At 34.3% G+C, this 20,250-nt stretch overlaps 1 protein-coding gene across 8 annotated transcripts in view; it reads left to right on the forward strand.

The window, feature by feature from the left end:
- The first annotated feature begins 5,981 nt into the window (after positions 1–5,981).
- LOC18442600 (alpha-glucan water dikinase, chloroplastic) overlaps positions 5,982–20,250 on the forward strand; it is a 34,037-nt gene continuing 19,768 nt past the window's right edge. For 2 of the 8 annotated variants that reach the window (XR_016047559.1, XM_088855838.1), the window contains exons 1-15: positions 6,006–6,237; positions 6,872–6,981; positions 7,083–7,164; positions 7,643–7,734; positions 7,847–8,000; positions 8,860–9,267; positions 9,578–9,688; positions 9,820–9,918; positions 12,655–12,771; positions 16,127–16,215; positions 16,309–16,443; positions 16,885–17,047; positions 17,142–17,231; positions 18,083–18,268; positions 20,146–20,208. Coding sequence is in view for 6 of the 8 variants with exons in the window: in XM_088855838.1 (XP_088711964.1) it covers positions 7,673–7,734; positions 7,847–8,000; positions 8,860–9,267; positions 9,578–9,688; positions 9,820–9,918; positions 12,655–12,771; positions 16,127–16,215; positions 16,309–16,443; positions 16,885–17,047; positions 17,142–17,231; positions 18,083–18,268; positions 20,146–20,208 (1,677 nt within the window). In the remaining 2 variants the exon portion in view is untranslated. The other 6 variants (XM_020672421.2, XM_088855840.1, XM_020672418.2 and 3 more) reach the window with 5 other exon arrangements.

Below are 20,250 nucleotides of genomic sequence, written 5' to 3' on the forward strand. Positions count from 1 at the left end.
CCTATGTTTCAGGTCGAGGGAACCGATGAATAAAATCCATTACCTTGAAAATGTAAAAAAACAGATTTTGATGTAAAAATAAAATCATAAAAAAACATATCTTATTTTCATAATTTTGATTTTTTTGATTTTAAATATCTTAATCATCAAACAATCCAATCAGTATATTTTGATAATATCCAATATATTAAAAATTCACGATTTTTTCCATGCCTTAAAATCCATGTACTCAAACAGGTGTTTGGCTCTTGTATGGTATGCATTTCCAGAACTAATTTCGTTCATAACATTATAACGTCACCATGGTCATGGTTTCTGATTGCTGCATAAAAATCTATGCACCCCAAATAATGTAAATCTATACACCCCAAATAATCTTTGGCTGCGGTTTCTACAAGGATGCAACCTTAAACAATCCATTCAAGGCGCACCAATTTATTTTTATACCTATTTAAAAAAAATTAAATTCTAAAAATAATTAAAATCAAATAAATCTATAAATATATAAAAATTTTAAAAATTGACCTGTTGCAAAATACACTATTTTTGAAACTCAAAAACTTTTTTTTTTTTATATTCATACATCTCAATATCAAAAAGATGATCGATTAGAAGGTTTTTTTAACATTAAAACAATTTTCGATAAAGTTTTTTTAAAGTTGCAACTTATATAAACTTTTCCCATAATCTTTTAGTGTTCACTGCCCAGTTTTTTCAAGGGGGTCGAACAAACAAATGTTAAGCCCTTGCTTCATGGGCATATCAAAATTGAAAGTTTTTCGTCGTTCCATAATTATTTAACTTTAGAACCACGAATCAGAATCAAGTTCGTCTACTTAGCTTATTTACTCGAAAATTGTCGAGGTCATAATCATTTTAATATGATAAAATCATAATTATTATTGACCCTTGGACGTAACATCAAAGTAATGTATCATTGACCCTTGGACATAACATCAAAGTAATGTATCATTGATTGGACACAAGCCTAAAATTAAAAATTTCTTAATGTTGTGAAACTTAAATACGCCGGATTTCACATACCTCCTTGCACAAAAACGAATATTGTTAATAGTTTTCAATCCCATTAATTTTCACATACCTCCTTGCGCAAAAACGAATATTGTTATAGTTTTCAATCCCATTAATTTTAAAGAACTCTGTACTTTCAATTTTTAAGTTTTGTATCTCAATACATCCAAAATTTCAAAACATATCTTAAATCATAAAAATTTTAAATTTTATATCTTTTAAAACTCAAAGTTAATTTTACTTATTTTTTACCCCAAATAAATATTAAAAAAACATATCCTTTTTTATCACTATTTCTTATTAATTTTTTTTAAATCTCTTTACCTATTTTCCCTGTCACTTTCTCTACTCCCGTATCTCTCTCTCTCTCATTAACAAGTCACTTTCTCTGCTCCCCTATCTCTCTCTCTCCCATTAACAAGACGGAAGGTGAATATTAGAGAGAAAAATTTGAAAAAAAATATATCAAATAATGAGAGGAAGGGATCAGAAGGAACGTGTTTTTTTATATTTATTAAGACTAAAAAAATAAGTAAAAATAAGTAAAATTAAAAGGATTAGAAGATATATTTTGAATCTTCGAGTAAAAAAATAAATAGAAGGCACAAAGATATTTCCCCTTGATTTTACACTAACCCCATACCAGGCCAGGTTACAAACAAATGAAAAGAATTAGAGAGAAAAATAAAAATAAAAATAAAAAAATAAAAAAAAGCCCAAGCCCTAAACTTTTTTAAGGTAGGGCCCCTAAAGTAGCAGGCAAGCCACCATGCCCATCGCCAGCCCGATATACAACAAAGATTAGATTAAGTAGATAGCTTCTTGAGATTTCCTTTTCACTTCTTCTATAAACAACAAAGATTAGAATGAGTAGGTGGCTTATTGAGAATTCCTCTCACTTCTTCTATAAAGATTAGAGATTTCAAAAATTCAAAAAGCTCCTCTTATCTTTTCCTCTTCCAATGAAAAAATTTAGAATTCAGTTAAAGCAATGAAATTGAAAATAAGTGCTTCCAAGGAATAAATTCAGAATTAAGTTAAAAGCAACAAATATGAAGTTAACAGCCTCCTAAGATTTGTGAAAAATGCCACTGATTTGTTTTTAAAAAATTACACGATCAGATCATTTACCTTTGATAGTCACATTTACCCTTATAAATATCTAATAGCTTAGGTATGTTACGATAAAATTTCATTTGAAGTTTAAAGTTGGTCAATGGAACAAATACAACCATCTAATTTTACATCTAACGGTCAATATTAACTGACCACCTTATCCAAAGATCACTGTATACTTTTCCTTTCTTAAAAAAAATACGAACCAAGTGAAAATAAGTTTCATGTGAGACAACAAGCTAAAGGAGTTAAGATGTTATTTCCAATAGACAATGGCATCACACTAAACTAGGGTTTCCCTTTAAGTTTTGTAGATAACTAATATCATGCTCTGCCTTGTTTTGGGAAATGTTGTAAAAAAAAAGAAAAAGAAAAGCTCAACAAAGTCTCCATCTTTCAATTTTCTAATTGTTTCTTGCTCTCCTCTGCTGTGTTTGCTGCATCAACCTGCATCTTAGCTGTGAGCAAATCTGCCTCGGAGGCTTCCTTCTCATCTTTGGCCTTCATCTTCCGCACCTACATGAAAATTTGCAAGTTGTTAAGACTATAGCATTCGAAAGGAAACGAAAAACTAGAAATACTATTACAAGTTTAGTTTAAAATCAATAAATATTGAAATAATAATAGAGTAGAATAACAAATTAAGATTCGTGTAGCAAATCTCAATTAGTTGAAAGAATACTTAAAAATACTTTGACGACGGCGGTGATGAATCAAACAAAAGCTTAGAGAGATCAAAGAAGTGATGAGAGGGAGAAGGAAAAACCTGGCCTAAGATGGTTGCCTTAATATAGCGAAGACCCTCTGTAAAAGAAGCTGAGAAGGCCAAGGTTTTGTTCTTCAAGCGCTCCGTAAGTGATACCTCACCTCTGTCCATGTCTGCAATCAATTTTAAGCAACATGTTTTGAATTGAGGGTTTTTAAAAGGAAGAACGGCGGTTTAACAAAAAACAGCCCAAAACATTGTGCATATGCTATGTTCCCATAGGAGCATACTGTGTATCTCCTCCCTCGCTCAAAACTCCTGGTTAGTCTAAAATTTTGCCATTTAATATTAAATTTTTTGAGATTTAGATCTGTCCCTTCAAAAAAATTGAACGGTCTCTATTTAATTTTGAGACAAATTTTTTCTAGTAAATAAGAATTTATTTTGAAAAGCCATGTTACAGAGGCTATTTTAGTTATAAAGATTACATCCCCAAATTTGAAATCCGAAATATATCCGTAATATATATTCTCTGAGGGAGGAAATGAATAATATCCTCCCGCGAGAGTAACAAATCTTATGGTTAAGATAAAAAGGGCAGAAGGGAGATGTGTAGATGATGCCCGTGTGTTGCTGCCACGCTTACAATATCTGATGCCATGTGGACGGAGATCTAAGTTTGTTCACTAGTATCAGGAGGAGCCACTTGGCTCGATAGGGGTCGCAACCGGCCACGGGTAGGGTTTGGGTTCGGTTATGGATCTGGGTCCGGGTTTGGATAGGAATGGAGTCGAATTCGCCGATCTGGATCCTCCACAAAAATTAAAATATCTATGTATTCAACTATATTTATATATAATTAATATATTGAAACCTATAGAACCAAACCCATACCCAATAGTGTTCGATCCAAGATTTAGATCCAAACTTGAGCCACTGGGTCTAATTTTTAGACCTATACCGATATTCAAATCAGTTTTACCCCTCGGATCCTGAATCAAACCCGCGTCCATTGCCACCCCTATTTGGCCAATAGATTATATGATCCGGTGGGTCCACAGTCCCTCGGATAAAAACCCTAGAAGTATGTTGGGGGGTAAGGTTGTAAAGATGTAAACACAAAATATATAGGTGGGTTAAGGAACACATAACACTGTAGTGAATTTTGTGGCTTTAATTATGAGTTGCTTAATAGAATTGGACCGGTGAGATCTAAGATTGATCAACGTGCTTTAGGAATAGAAGACGGGCAGACTCGAACAACGGCATATCAACAAGCTTTAGGAATTAGAAGGTAAAAACTAGAAAACCTCATCGATAGACTTCAACAACGGACAAAAGGAACTTCAGATCTTTGCTAGAGCTAGGAAAACAATCGAGACACCTAACAGGATGAGAAGGGGCTTGAGAAATCCAATATAACTATTCTTCAATGGTGCAAATGTGATATCGATTCAATAGCTTGCAGGCAATAACATGATCAAGCAAAGCATCAAACTCAATCACATGCGTACATATCTAGCTCTCATATCATGTTAGAGTTTTAGGTTTCTCCGAAGAGATTTGTCTGTGTCTATTAATGTATGGATATATAAACTTGCTTATATAATAAAAAAACAAATGATAAGAATATAAATAAATTATTGATACCTATACTACACCTACACTTACTATAAAATACAGGATACTTCCCCTACCGTTATTGATTATGATACACACCTTCTAAATACTAACCCTGTATACAATGTACACTTTTCCTTAACAATCTTTACCACAAATAGCTGTATGGGCCTCGACCAAAGAATGCATTGGCACTTTATGAGCTGCCATTATTCTCAATGCACATGATGCTTCAACTGACCAGAAAACTGATATTATAAGTTGCCAATGGATTCCCACCCCACAAGGAAGATCAAACTTAACTTTGACAAAAGCTCCATGGGTAACCTCAGCGCCGGCTAGTTGCAGAGGGGTGCTTAACGATTCTAATGAAACCAGCATAATTGACATACTGTGTTCTCTTGCAGGAGCAGAACCATAAGAGGTTGTTATGCTCTGTAAGGTGAATGAAGACCTAATCATTGAAAGAGATTATGCAAATGTGATTGCTTGGGGCAAATGAGGCCAACAAATTCCATGGTGGCTCATCCCCATATTTGATCAGACTTAAGGACGGTCTTATCATCAATTTTTGGGTTATTTCCTAGTGTAAATCACTATGGAATGCGTACTTACAACTAGGCTCCTTTCCACCGTGCCATCGGATAAAGATCCAACCATTCGTTCACTAGAACGAGTGGCTGATGTGGTCTTGGGAAACACCACATTCGTAGTCCATTGGACCATGGTGACAATATTCTTTTGGACACGGTTTTCATGAGTCCATGTAGAAATGAGTCACCTCTTAAAAATCTATTTTTGAGATGGATTTTTGGACCTAATTTTTAAGGACATGTACTCTAACATAGAGATCATGAATGTGAACAAATAAATAAATTTAAAAAATAGTAATTATATTAAAAATTTAGATTGGTAGTTTCAATTATTTTTATCTTTAGGATAGATGTTTATCTTTAGGATATATGTTTTATACCTTAGGGACCACAAATGTAGAAATGTAGTCGCCACGGCATGAAACAATTTTCGAAAAATTGCACGTACCCCCAAGCTAGGACTTTCTAAACAATTTTTTTTATCACGATTATCATCCAAAAGCAACCTTTTCTAGTAAATACCCCCACTCAAAAAGTCATAAATTTTAGGACCAAAATATCCTCTTTCTCTTTTAACACAAACTACTTATCTTTTCCCATAATACACACGAAAAGACGTTCCGATAGTATAAATGAGCGGTACAACACTACCAAAGCGAGGTACGACAATAGGCCAATACAATCAACGGCACTGCCAAAGAGCGGTTTGACAATAGGCCTATGTGGTCCGGCGATTGGCCCAAAACGCGGTCAAGTACCTATTGTGTAACAATATGTGGCATTCTTTCTAATTGTTGAGCATCTTATGGGAATGTGCCGTGATAAGAGTATTTTTATCAAAAAAAAATAAAAAATAAAAAATAAAAAATAAAATAAAAATAAATAAATATTTTTTTTTCTTCGAGTTATTTGTTAAAAAAATTTGTTTTGTGGTAAAAATTGCTTAGAAAAGATCGGTCGGGGGAGTCCATTGGGGTATCTCAATTGTCCCAACAATTTCCCAATTTCTCTTTGCATGACAAGTTACCGTTGCACCGGTTATTTCAGTATGAATAAGTACAGAAAATGGCGGTTCTGTAGCGCCAACAATGACAGACACAAACCCTAATTTTCACTGGTTCGAGCACAATTCCAACCATTCATGGCCAATTATTCAATCACAAATATCAGGTAGTTTATCACGCTTATCTCCTTTTTGAATCTCATTCTCTCAACTTTTTTCTTTCAATTTCTCTGGCGGAGTATCTGCCTTTCTCCCTCTCCCTCCCTTTCTTTCTCTCTCTAAAGTTTTTTCTGATCATATTGTTCTCTCTCTAAAGTTCATCCGTTGAAAGAGCTCATTGAGCTGTTGATGGGATCAATTCAAGAGAATCTGGTTCTGAGTATTTGTATTTTCCTTAGTTTTGATAGTGGGTGTGCTGCATTGTTGCGTGTATAAATTTGGAGAAAACTGGGGAAGTTTTTGAACAATCTGCTTATATTATAGGCACCATTCTCCGTTTGCTTATTGTAGGGATTGGAAGTTGGGCATTGTGTTTTGTGCTTTCCGCAGTTAAAGCACTGCAATGTCATATTCAGGCTCTAATGGTTCTCCAATACCGCAAATATCTCATCAGTTTGAACTTGAGGGAGGATTGAAGCTGCAGGTTGGAGAGAGAGAGAGAGAGAGAGAGAGAGAGAGAGAGAGAGAGAGAGAGAGAGAGAGAGAGAGAGTCAATGCAACAGTGTGCTGCTTTCAACTTTTTTGTGTGTCACTTACGAAGAATTATTAAAACGAGTAGTTGGTTTTTATGTGTTTTTGTAGGTTAATGTTAGGGCCGCTTCAAATGGAAACCCCACAAGAGTTGATTTTCAACTTACATACTGTAGGAGAGAGTTGCTTCTTCAATGGGGTGGCCTATATCATGGCCAAACGTGAGTTTTATGGTTATAAAATCTCGACTGTTTATTCCTTTGTCGTTTTGCTTATATAATTCATCAGAAGACATGACATGACCATTTTTCTTGCATTTTAGGAATTGGGTTCTTCCATCTGATCGTCGCCCTTATGGAACTCGGACCTGGAAAGACCACGCATTGCAAACACCGTTTGCTAAGGTTGTTACAGTGTTCTCTGTGTGCTTTATATATTGAGAATTTTAGCCTATGAAGCATCGATACTTCAAAATGGGTATTGCATCCATATCATACTATTTAAATGTGCATAGAATCATAATACTGATGCTATAACCGTGTCCTAGTTCTGTCTAAGAATGATAAGTTTTTAGCATCGGCTGGCATGTGCTCGGCTCTATCAATAGAAACTCGATTGAATCGACAAGTTGATATTTTTTAGGGGTAATTGTTTTGGGAGAAGGTGGATTTTTTGGTAGGTTTGGAATTGGATGGGATTTTCATTTTCTTTTGTTTGTTTTTTTGTTCCAATTGAGAGCTCTTGGTCAAATAACTTTTATGAAGTTGGTGATTGTCATCTTCTTGTAAAAGATTTGGGGAGTATTGTTGTTTTTTTCTTAAACGTCCAAAAAACGTAATGCTATTATGCTTCTTGAAGTGACTTGCATCTTGCGTTGTGCAGCATGGAGAGACTTGGTTGCTTACAATTGAAATGCGAGACACGAGAATCCATGCTATTGAGTTTGTTTTGAAAGATGAAATACAGGATAAATGGTGGGTCTTGTATTCTTGGCAGTTCATTTGTTATATGTTTGGTGTGTATTTTATTTTATTTTAATTTTTTTTTCTTATAAAATGCTTCAAGTTTTCTTTATCATCTTTCTAGGCTGAAGAACAACCAAGGGAACTTTCGAATTCAGATTCCGAGATGTGATCCTTATGCTTCCCTTTCATCAATACCTCATGAATTAGTACAACTGAAGGCATATTTATCGTGGGAAAGAAAGGGAAAGCCAAGAAATTCACCCCAGCAGGAAAAGGTATACTTATATTTTATAAAGCGAACATCATCATCCAAGCCTTATCCCAACTATTTGTGAGTTGGCTACACGAATCTTGTTCCGCCATTCCACTCGATCAATGGCCATATCTTTTTTTTTGACATCTTATGAAGTGAATTGCCTTAACTTATGCTGTATTGTATCTTGTGAAGGGTTGTTTTATGAAATAATGATATTATGGGCAGATTTTAATGCTCTCCATAGCGACTAATTTAGGTTTGTAATTAGGTGATACTAGGATTGACAGGCATATGAGATTTTATTAAATAGTATTGTTGAGATAATAGGACATTATGCCTTTTACCATCTGATATTTTCAATGGGGTCCTTGTCGTGTTATACATGGGGCTTTATTGACTTATAAATCTAGTTTGAATTTTAGTCCTAAATTGCGTTGATTGTCAATCGCTTTAAGTTTTGTTCTTGGACATATTATTTGGAACATTTTGTTGTATTGTGATGCATAGAATGTGGTTTGTGTGGACAGAGACAAATTGGATCAATGCTTGCATATTTGCAAGAAACCAAGAAGGTTTCCTGTAGTGCTGAATGGATCCCTTAAATATAATAAAACATGCATGGGTCTTAGGGTGGAAGGACCCGATTTCATGGGTTTAATATTTTATTTTGATAATAAAATGTCTTTGAATTAGGTAGTATCGTATAATCTTTCCTGAGATGTGCAAATATACTGGATTGAGTCACGCAATCTCATATTAAAACACAATCAAGTGTGATCAATTTAGTCTGCCTTTGTTGGCCTACGTAGCTTCTGACTTCAGCTTTGTTCTTTGTATGTTAAATTTGTTGAATTTTGCATTTTTTTCTCTATGTACAGCAAGACTATGAAGCTGCCCTGAAGGATCTTCAGGCTCAATTATCAATGGGACTTAGCTTAGCTGATATCAGGAGTAGTTTGCAGGCGTCAAATACCGACAGGAATGCTGAAAACAAAGGAAACACAAATACCGACAGGAATGCTGAAAACAAAGGAAACCGGACGTTGGCTAGTAATATTACCCCTTCTCCTGATTATCAAAAAACATATACTACTACTCCTGTTTCTCATAAGCGATGGAATGTTGATCAATGGATAAACAAATGTATTGATGCAAATGCTCAAACCAAGGGCACATGTTTGCCAGCTTCGAGCTTATTAGCTCTGGTTGAGAAGTTGGTTCCAGATTCAGATCAAGGCAACGTGGTCCGAAGGCACATATTTAAAGTTGGAAGCCATGAAGTGGTGGTTGGTTCTCAAACTTCGATTTTAAGGCAAAATATCAGGAAAATATATGGAACACCTGCATAGATCATGCAGGTACTAATGACTAATTTACCTTGAGTTTAACAAATTTTCTAAACTGGGGTTTAAAATAGTCATCCTAAAATTGATTTATGGGTCAAACTAAGTACCTGGTATCCAATTTTCTGGACCATCTGCATGATCATTGTAACCTTGTATGTGGTCCAGCTGTTTCCCTGATATTTTCCCGAATTTTTTTACAGAAATGCAGTGTTCCCACTGCATATAAGCCTAATCACTATTACTGGAACAGGCGCTTCTAATGACTTTAAGAGATGACAAGCACTTACTACTTGGTGTTGATATGGAAGATTATGCAGTGCTCCACTGGGGTGTCTCGAAGCAGTCATCTGGTGAATGGTTGGTAGGTTGAGAGCCCATTTCTTTTCTTGCTGTTCAATAGTATCATTGAAAATAGAAGTTGCCCCTATAAATATTTTGTTTGGGAAGCTCACACATTAACTTTTATCATCCATATATGTTCTTTTAATTCAGGCTCCTCCATTAGAAATTGTGCCTCAAAGGTCCAAGATGCTTGATGGAGCATGCCAGTCATACTTCGACAAGAAGTCCACTAGTGGAATATCTTTTCAGGTGATTACTTCTGCATATAGGTTCAATTGTATTAGTCTTCTTTCTTTAATAAGTTTTTTCCAGCACTCACCTTTATGGTATATAGCATGTAAATCACAAGAATAAAATTTGAACTATGTGAGCCATCTAAGAGATAACGTAATAGCCTCAATACACAAATAAGGTTATTTCTCATCATAATGGCAATTCTGAAACTTGTGAGGCCATTTCTGAGTTGTTCTGTTTTTAAACTTATATCCAGTTGAAGAATTTTCACAAACTTGATTGACTCAGAAGGTTGGATTTGATTGACTCAGAAGGTTGAATTTTCACAAACTTGATTGACTCAGAAGTTTGTCTAGAATATCATTGTTTTCTTGAGGAAGTATGGTGGCTAAAATCTTCTGTCAATCACTTTTTTAGTTCTTCACTTGTAAGGAAATATGATAAAGAAGAAGAAGAGAAAACAAGTAAGGTAAGTGTAGGATTCAAGACTATGGTGGCTTAAAATCACCAATACCTGAAATATATTAGCTTCTATGCTAAAAGTAATGGTGGAAAAGTTCATCCTACTTTTATTTAGGACAAAAGTTGAAAGTGTGACTCAGTGTACCTGTTATTTTGCTCAACGTCACGTGCGAGAAAAAGGTTTTGAAGTCCCTTATTAGTTTTGTCATGGTTTCCACTGTGTGCACTCCTGATCCCTCAGCTTGGTCAGTTTTCTGAGCAATTTGAAGGGCCCAATATTGGTGGTATTTTACTTTACCAACGTAATTCTCTTTTTAGATCTTTCATGTTGAAAAGTTTGAACTCCATATTTAGTTCTCCTTTTGTGGATTGTTTTTCTAATGGTCTGTGAGTATCATTTTGTCTGTGAGTGGAAGGGCTTTCGTATTGCATTAAAAGATTCTATAGTGGTCAACAGGGAGGTGTTTGCCATCACCTTTTACAATGGAGCAACTCTGCAAAGTGCCAATCCTTTCCCCATTAATAGAATGGAAATGGGCTTTTTTGAGCTCTTTTTATTCTGTTATGGTATACAAATTGAGTATGCATCCATTGCATTAGGGAAACTGATGTGGATCACTGGCAAGCTACGACTTAGTCATCAATGCGTCGCTTTTGCAAAACCTCGTTATGCATCAAATCTTGGCTATACAAATTCTGGTATTTGTAAAACATGGTTTTAGGAACAATGCCATTTGGGTAGCTTCTAGATGAATCTAGTATATATCAAATCCCCTGTTTGGCTCATATAAATGTAAAACGATGTTTTGGCAATTTGTTGTAAATCAATTTAGGCGTTCCTTTCATAATTTGATGATTACATATCAGTTTTTTTAGTAATTAAAATATAATTCCTTCAAAATAAGCTATCTAGAGTATGAGAAACAAATTAGAGAATTCAAATCTTATTTTATAAAACAACTTATGGTCAAATTTTGATTTACGTCCCTTCCCTCTCGGTCTCTCTCTCAAGAATGTTTTCGAATATATTGCTTATTTGAAAAAAATCATATATGAATATGTAATTTTTAAATAATAATCTTAAATAATAATAATTAATTATCTACCCAAAAAATAGTAATAATTAATCATGAGTAACATGACCTACAAGATATATACCACTCATAATATTATTACTTATAATATATATTTTAATAAAGTCTTTAAATCATCATTATTCCAAAATAAATATTTAAATAATAATAAACATAAATATTGTAAAATCATAATTATGATAAATATGTAATAATATGATATTATTTTATGGGAAAAGTTTATATAGAGCCAAGGCTCTAAAGATTCAAATTCGAGCCTGCCTAAAACATTTCACTAGAAGAGGTTGTTTTGATACCCAAATATCCTCAAATTGATCATCTCGACATCAAGATGCATGGACATGAGAGAAAAATGGATTTCAAGTTTTGGAAATAGCGTATTTTGTAACGCATTTTTGGACCGTCAATTTTCAAGATTTTGAAGTTTTCATAAATCTCTAGATTTACACTATTTTTGAAATTTTAAACTCTATAAACAAAGATGAAAATGTATTTTAAGGCTATCAAAAAGATTTTTAATATTGAAACCACATTTATCAACACTATTTGAAGGTAGGCTCTAATTTGATTGTTTAGAGCCTAGGCTGTATACAAAGCACACCCTTATTTTATTAGTATTAACATAATATTACAATATTAATAAATGTTATAATAAAAAGGACATGGTCTTTATGAGTCCTTGTCTCATATGTAGAAATGCACCCCCTCTTAAGAATCAAATTTTTAAATGAATTTTTTCCCTAAGTTTTTAGCGAATCTAAAATATCTAACATGGAGATCATTATTATGTAAAAAATTAATTTTAAAAACTAAAAATAATAAATTTTAATGGAATATTTGGAACATTGGTTTTAATATTTTTTAGAGGGACCACCATTTACATCTATATTTGAGATGGATGGTTTACGAGTCCAAAAATGTTGAGTATATTAAGGAAATAATCAATGTTTAGGAGTATCCTAACAAAACCCTTTTGAGTACTCTAACTTGGGTTCTAGGGGGCTACTTGATGTGAGTTATCAATATTCTCAAATTGGTCAAGTCGTGAGTTTCCAAATATAGCTTGTAGTATAATGCTATTCATCAATGAATTTGAAAACTATAAAAATAATTTTTCATGAAATGAAACTGTTCTGTTTAATGTGATGCTTATGGTTTGCTTTTCTATTTATCTTTGTTTGCTCATTCTTTGAAGCAATGTCTGGATATCAATTTGAGGCAAACGGAGTTCATCGGATTGCATTTTATCCTTTGGTCTGGTGGAACCTGGATTAAAAACGAGGGCTCAAACTTTTACATAAACCTAAAGTTGGTGAGTATAATACTTGGAGATGTTTTCAATTTGGTTTCTAACAGTTCTGCCTTGAGACTCATCTTTGTTGTGTTTTGCTGTTTTCTTATTGCATCTACGTTGAGATTGGATCTTATCAATGCTCTTGGCTTGAAAAGTCTCCCTTGGACCTATGCATCCAAGTTGGATATTACTTTTAATTTTATATTTTTTTATTCTTTTCTTTCTTTCAACATAGATTATGAATGGATGAGCTGTTAAGAACCTAACCATGAGTCTATTGTTTTATATTTATTTGTAGCTTTTGAAGCACTTTCAGGAAACAATAGGCAGTTCCGTATTGATTGAAGGGTTATAGCTAAGGAATGGTGTCAAGACAATAATTTAATCTTTTTCATACTTGTTAAATGTCTTTGTATTGTTGTGGTGTTCTTAGAAAGAGTGCATTTTATACTGTTATCTTCATTAGGTGATTTTATTGTTGTCTAAGTGGCCTTAAAGCCAAAAGTCTTATTCTCAGTGGAAGTTAAAGAGAGATTGAATTTGGGTATTTAGTGCACTGGGGCCCACATTCATATACCCCGAGTATTTAAGGCATTGAGAGTATGCGTTTTGAGAGTGTGAACTCTCGGGAAGTTGTGAGGGTCACCTCCTAGTCAGGACTAAATTGATTAGAATGCCTCATAGTTGATGTGATAAGCCCGAGGTTGGAGAATCCAATCGAGAATAATAAAACTCGAGTATTTAAAAGAGTATTCGTCTTGTATGGAATGGTCGGCTCATGGGACATGAGCCCGTATCGCGACACGAGATTGTTTCTTAGCATATGCACCCACAGTCATATGGGGAAGCCACTCTTTTATAGTATTATTTGACTTAGAAGAGTTAGTGCACATGTGCTTTGAGAGGACCCCTGTATTTGAGTAGGAACATATTCCATAAGAGTGCACTAGTAATCCATTGAACCCCGGTGACGGGAAGCTCTGGCTCAGCGACTTTGATGTGACAAATTATGTGTCCTTACCATAGACTGTGAAGCATAGGTCCGTTGGGTCAACTTGAGATATCGGTGGAACGCCATTCGGGTTGGTCCAATGGAAGACTTCGACTAGTGTTATAAGTCTAGAGATCTCATATACCTTTGGCCCAAGTTAATTTAAAATTGATGAGAAAAGATTTTATATTGATGAAAAAATGTATAATAATATTGAAAAATCATTTGGAGAATCTTTCGGATTTTTGAAAAAATTTTCAGAATTTTTAAATCATCAAAAATATGATTTTCAAATTTGTTAAACATAAATACCAAACAAGAACATCCTATGGGGATGCCACATGGATCCCAAGTGGCCATAGGGATGTGACGTGGCAACCCTACCTACCCACTCGTGGATGACATCATGCTGATGTCATATCCTTGTGGGCACCTATTTGTCATTAGTTCTTTTGTTAGTATTATATTATAATATGTTACCTTGTTACTTAAACTGTTATATATTATTATGACTTAAGTTTGATTTTAGTCACTTTTTTTTTTTGCTCACATGTGCCATTTTTGGCATGTGTGAAGTCATGGGATTTTGAGAATTAATTTGATTTATGTTATTATTCACATATGATTTTGTGGTATGTGGGTGGCACCACCTTATGGCTTGCTTTGGTGCTATTCAAATCCTATTAGTGGTGTCATAAAATATAGTATTCACGTGTGTGGATGTCCCATATTACTTTTATGTCCATGTCCTTGTCTTTTATTGACTCTCACAAATTATTTAAAAACCATGGGCATAAGTGTAAACATGAATTTGGACTTAATGGAAAATAATATATGGAGCTAAGGGCTTTAAGGTAAAATGACTATAATCCTAAGTTTTAAGGAGTGAAGGATGTCAAAAGCTCATCCATTGATCTTAGTGATAAGATATAGATGAGTGGCTTGGATAAAAGCCTTTTATGTGCCATTGATCTAAGGCATCAATGGTCAAGATCAAATTTACTTTATGATCTAAGTATAAAAGTAACTTACGAGATTATTTCAAAACCCTAACTCGAGTATTCACTTTAAAGAGAGAGAGAGAGAGCCCCCTTGACAAAAATGTGGCCACTCATCAGACAATCTTATTCCTTGAGCTTTCATTTGCAACCCTTCCATGGAGTAGTCCTTCATGTGTGATCAAGCTCATACTATTGCTTTACTTAGGTATTGATTTTTCTTCTTATATTTCAATTCCTACTACATCTCCATTATCAAAGCTTGTTGTACTTTTTAATTTATAGTAACTGTCTCCATCTTTTGGTCATGAAGACAGTGTAGAGTTTCCAAGCAATAGTGTAAGTCCATACACATAGCATGTGTAGACTAATGTGTTTACTCCATAACCTTGAATAGTTTCACTTTAAGATTATTGATCCAAATTTTCTGAAATTTTTATTTAGAGTATACATCTGATCAAAGGTTCATGTGATTATATTTGAGCATATGAGATAATATCTTGAACCCTTTTTTGCATAATGAAAAGTTCGTGTGGTCCCTCTTGAACCACATGGTGTAGTTTCACCATATCTTCTTTATTTTGTGTAGTCTCTCTCAAACTTTAAAGAGCTGTCTTGATACATGGCTCTCTCATGATTTGATCTCCATTAAGTGAAAAAAAAATGATCATTTGCTTCCCATTTGATTGATCTCCTTGAGTTATTATTATCACTCGTGCCTTAGACAATGGGACAAAATTAAGTCCTCAAAAGGCTCATTCGTAGCCCGGGCACGAGGGGTTCGAACCATGGTTTCCCCCCATGTATGTTTGCATGGTAATTTGATATATTTACTGTTATTTAGTGATTCATGATTGGTAGAATTGAGTATGTTATGTAAATATTGAGATTGTTCTTTAATCTTGTGGTATGAGCTTTAATGCTATGCTTTATTGTTTATGTGAATTGAAATCTCATTGGATTAGTATGATCAAGTGTATGATGTGTATGAGACATGATGAGGATGAAGAATAAAAATGAAACTATTATGTAATTTTGATATAATGAGGAATTTTGAGTGCAAGTCATATAATATGTCGTAGAGATGTACATTGTGAGTATTTGGACATTATATTGAGTTTAATTGTATTTTTGAGTAAGGGATTTGTAACGGATCTATTAGGGTTGGATTTTTATTATTCAAATGTGTATAAACTATATTTGTAGGCTGGAATATATGTATTATGGTTTTGTGTTGAGATATTCATGCATTTAAACCCTTGAGTTTTAATATAATGGACTTTTTGTAAAAGATTGCATATCTAGCCCATTGGTCATATACCACCAACATTTATTTGTTTTGATACCCTGATTTTGCCATGATGATACAATGAAAATCTGGTAGAGTGTGGGAGATGGGAAAGGAGTGGTCAAACAGTTGCTTGATGAAATATCTGAAAGAGAGAAGGACGCAGAGAGATCACTCATGCACAGGTGGGCTTGACGCATGAAGACATTGTATATAACTTTGGTTGTCACTTCTCCACATTAATAGCAATGCTGATCTTCTTGTGATCTGTGGTGTAGGTTTAGTATTGCAACAGACCTAATTGAAAGGGCCAAAAATGAAGGGGAATTGGGCCTTGTTGGAATGTTGGTTTGGTTGAGATTCATGGCGTGCAGACAACTCACATGGAATAAAAATTACAACGTTAAACCACGGTATGGAGCTGGGATTTTATTTGTGCCTTTCAGTTTTGTTCTTCTGATGGATTTAAAGAACATTTCCTAGAATACCGGAATCTCAAGTTGTCCCAGAAAACTAATACTTATTCTATTATGGAGTGCTAAGGCTTTGTATACATGTATGATGTATCTCACGGAAAGTCTCTTAAATCTTTTTAGGAGTGCCATGTTTGGATATTTTGGGACCTTACTTGAACTTGGGATGATCTTAATGATTCTTGGCCTTATTTTTTAGCTTCTTTCTTTTGTGTAGCATTGCATGATGTACGATTTTCCTCTGATATTGTTTGAATTTGAACATTTAAATGACTTCAGCATGCTCTAATATGACACTCATATGTATCAAAACCTTGAAGAAAGGTTACATTTGTCAATGGCATATAACATGTTTATTTGTTGCGGTATGGGTTGTTCTAGTGAGATCAGTGCAGCTCAACATAAGCTTACAGATTCACTGCAAAGAATATATATGGACGAACCAAATTACAGGGAAATTGTTCGTTTAATTATGTCAAGTATAGGCCGTGGTGGTGAAGGTGATGTTGGGCAGCGTATACGGGATGAAATATTGGTACTTCAGGTAACAAGAAGTTTTTTTTTCCCCAAAGAAAATGCGTCATCTCCTAGGGAAACATATTGCATTCATGTTCAACTTTGTTGTTTATTGATTTCAGAGAAATAATGACTGCAAGGGTGGAATGATGGAAGAGTGGCATCAAAAGTTGCATAACAACACAAGCCCAGATGATGTCATCATTTGTCAGGTGAAATGGCAGGCACACACACATACACAAAAAGCAAAATTTGAAAACACATACTAGAAAGTATTTTTTTTAGTACAGTTAACATAAGTTGTTCACTTTGGTGTGACACTTAGATCTTGGGGTTAGAAGGATTTGTTCCCTTTCCAAATTTTTTAGAAGGCTTTATTATCATTAAATAAAGGAAAAATTGTATATAAGTGCGAGGCTCTAAACAATTAAATTAAGGTGCACCGCAAAAATTTTACTAGAAGAGATTGTTTCGATGCCAAAAAATCCTCAAATTGATCATCTCGACCTCAAGATTCATGGACATGAGAAAAAATGAATTTCAAATTTTGGAAATAGTGCATCTTGTAATACATTTTTCAATCGTCAATTTTCAAGATTTTCAAGTGTTCATAGATTTGCTCGATCTACACTATTTTTGAAACTTTATATTTTGTAATCAGAAATAAAAATAAATTTTCAGGGCATCACAAAGATTTCCAATGTTGAAGCTACATTTTTCGACACTATTTGAAGGTGCGCTTTACTTTGATTGTTTAGAGCCTCGGCCCTATACAAACTACACCCTTAGATAAACAGTTTTAACAAAAACAAAAGAAATATGATTTTGAGTTCATTAAGGTCTAGATCTTGAAATTCACCAAATGGATGGTCCATATTCATTGTTGGAGGGGGACATATTTTGACCATATCTAGGGTGCAATTGAATTTTATTTGTTTGGGATTGATTATTGAGATGAAGAGAAGGTATGTACAATTTTTGGGGTTATACAAATGCCAAAAACATGGTTTTTTATAAAAATGTGGTTTCATTATATTATAATGACAATGTTGATATGGCCCAGGCTCTCTTGGATTATGCCAAGAGTGATTTCAATATTGCTGTTTATTGGAAAACGTTGAATTCAAATGGCATTACAAAGGAAAGGCTTGCATGTTATGATCGACCAATTGTATCAGAACCTCAAATCAAGAGGAATGTTAAGGACGGATTCATTCGGGACCTCACATCCTACTTGAGAACGTTAAAGGTTTGGTTTAGCCCTTTACCACAGTTTGAGAAGCCTCATTGATAGAACTAGCCAAACAAAAATAATTTAAATATTGTGGCCACATTGTTAGTGATCTCCACAAAAGCTTTGTTTTAATATTGAATTGTTGAAAGCTATCTATTGTCTTTCTGAGATCAAATTAAATTTTTTGAAAATTGTTAACCGAGCTTTATATATGGCTAGCTATGTGGATCAGGATTCAGGGTTTAACATAAATTATACTTCTTGTTTAATAAAATTAATAAGATTACAATCTTAAACGTCTTGGTTCGCATAAATACTGATTCATTGGAAATTGTATTTTAATCATGATGGCTATTTATTTTGTCCTCACTAGAATAATTCTTCTTTTCAAGAGCTGTTTGATCCACTTGTTAGAATGAAAATTTATCAGAATTCTCATTCACAGTTTAGTTTGAACAAAAAGGTTTACCTCTGCAATGTACGCCCTTGCTCAAAACCATAGCAGGGGGACCCTTTGGACCCGAAATTTTGGGGATAAGTTCTATGCACTCTGAGCCCAAGCTCTTCCCCCCTTTTCTTTAAGTATGCACCTTAAGAAGTGCCTTAAAACTGCACTATCCATGAACACGGACTTTCCATCTTTTTGACGGTCAAATCTAGGTCTTAAAAAGCTCAAATTCAATCTTTTAAGTTGTCCATCTGATAATGATGAGGCAATTTCCAATTTTGGGTCAAACAAATCCTCCTAGGGCTTTGATCTAATAGAACACCTGAAATTGTTGCCCTGTCACTGCATTTTCTCTCTTGTAAAAATCATTTTGTATCTTTTTTTTTAGGTCACGGTATTGTTCATCGGATCCAAGAGAGCGTGTGTACCTAACTTAGGCCCGAACAAATCTCTAAAGTCCCTCAAAAATGATGTAGCACAGACACTATAGTGGTCCACCCTAGGGTGGACCAAAACTTTTTCCTTATGTTGATTATATAATGTAGGGATTCATCCTTTTATACAGAGTATGTGACACAAAAGCCTAAACTAACCCTGCATAAAGGACCATGTACAAATATACTCAATATACGAAAGTATGCTGTATGCATGTCAACAACTCCCTCTAATTGGTGCATACACTTTAGTGTCAGCTTGCTTACTAAGTAATAATCTTGGTGCCTGATAACTAATGTATTATAAAACAAATCTTCTATCAGATCCTCAAAGTTATATATGGCAATCAAAGAACACCACGAACCACAAACAAGACTTGAGTACAATGACAATCAACCTCGATATGCTTTGTTTTGTCAATATATAGCCTGTTAATAGAAAACTTGATAGCACTGATATTATCACCATAAAGGTGTGTTTGAAGAGATGCATACCCCTGGGTTGGCTAACAACACGTGAAGCCACAAACCTTATCATAGGTAAAGGACATCGTTCCATGTTCTATCTCTCAGTACTGGACTTAGAGACTATCAGAGCAACTTGGGTAGAATTCTCGTTCACATATTTGTTGTTACAATGTTAGGGATTTATGCTTTATATATGAAGTATATGTGATACAAAATACTGATACAAAATATTTAAATAGCCCTATGCAAAGGACTATGTACTACGGCAACCAACATACAAAGGTCTGCATGTCATTGCCTTGAGTACACTAAAAATGATATATTCTGAAGCAAATTAACCCATTGAATTTCTATTGTCAAGTTAAAACCATTGATAGATTTTAGGTTCTCGATGCATCAAAGACATTGATAGCTAGCATATCTCATATTGTAACCCTCCTTGAAGGAAGTTTTTTCCATAAATAAGCACTCGATATTTTCCAAACTAAATAGATAGAGTTGCGGTCAGTTTTACTTATTCTAGAAATGTTTACATGTTGCAGGCCGTACATTCTGGGGCTGATCTTGATTCTGCAATTGCAACCTGTTTGGGTTACTCCTCAAAGGTAAGCCAAAGAATGTGTGTCGAGGATATTTTCCTCCAGATT

This window comes from Amborella trichopoda, chromosome 13 (genome assembly GCF_054954075.1).
Source record: "Amborella trichopoda isolate Santa Cruz 75 chromosome 13, AtrichopodaSantaCruz75HAP2 v2.0, whole genome shotgun sequence".
In the NCBI taxonomy this organism is placed as follows: domain Eukaryota; kingdom Viridiplantae; phylum Streptophyta; class Magnoliopsida; order Amborellales; family Amborellaceae; genus Amborella; species Amborella trichopoda.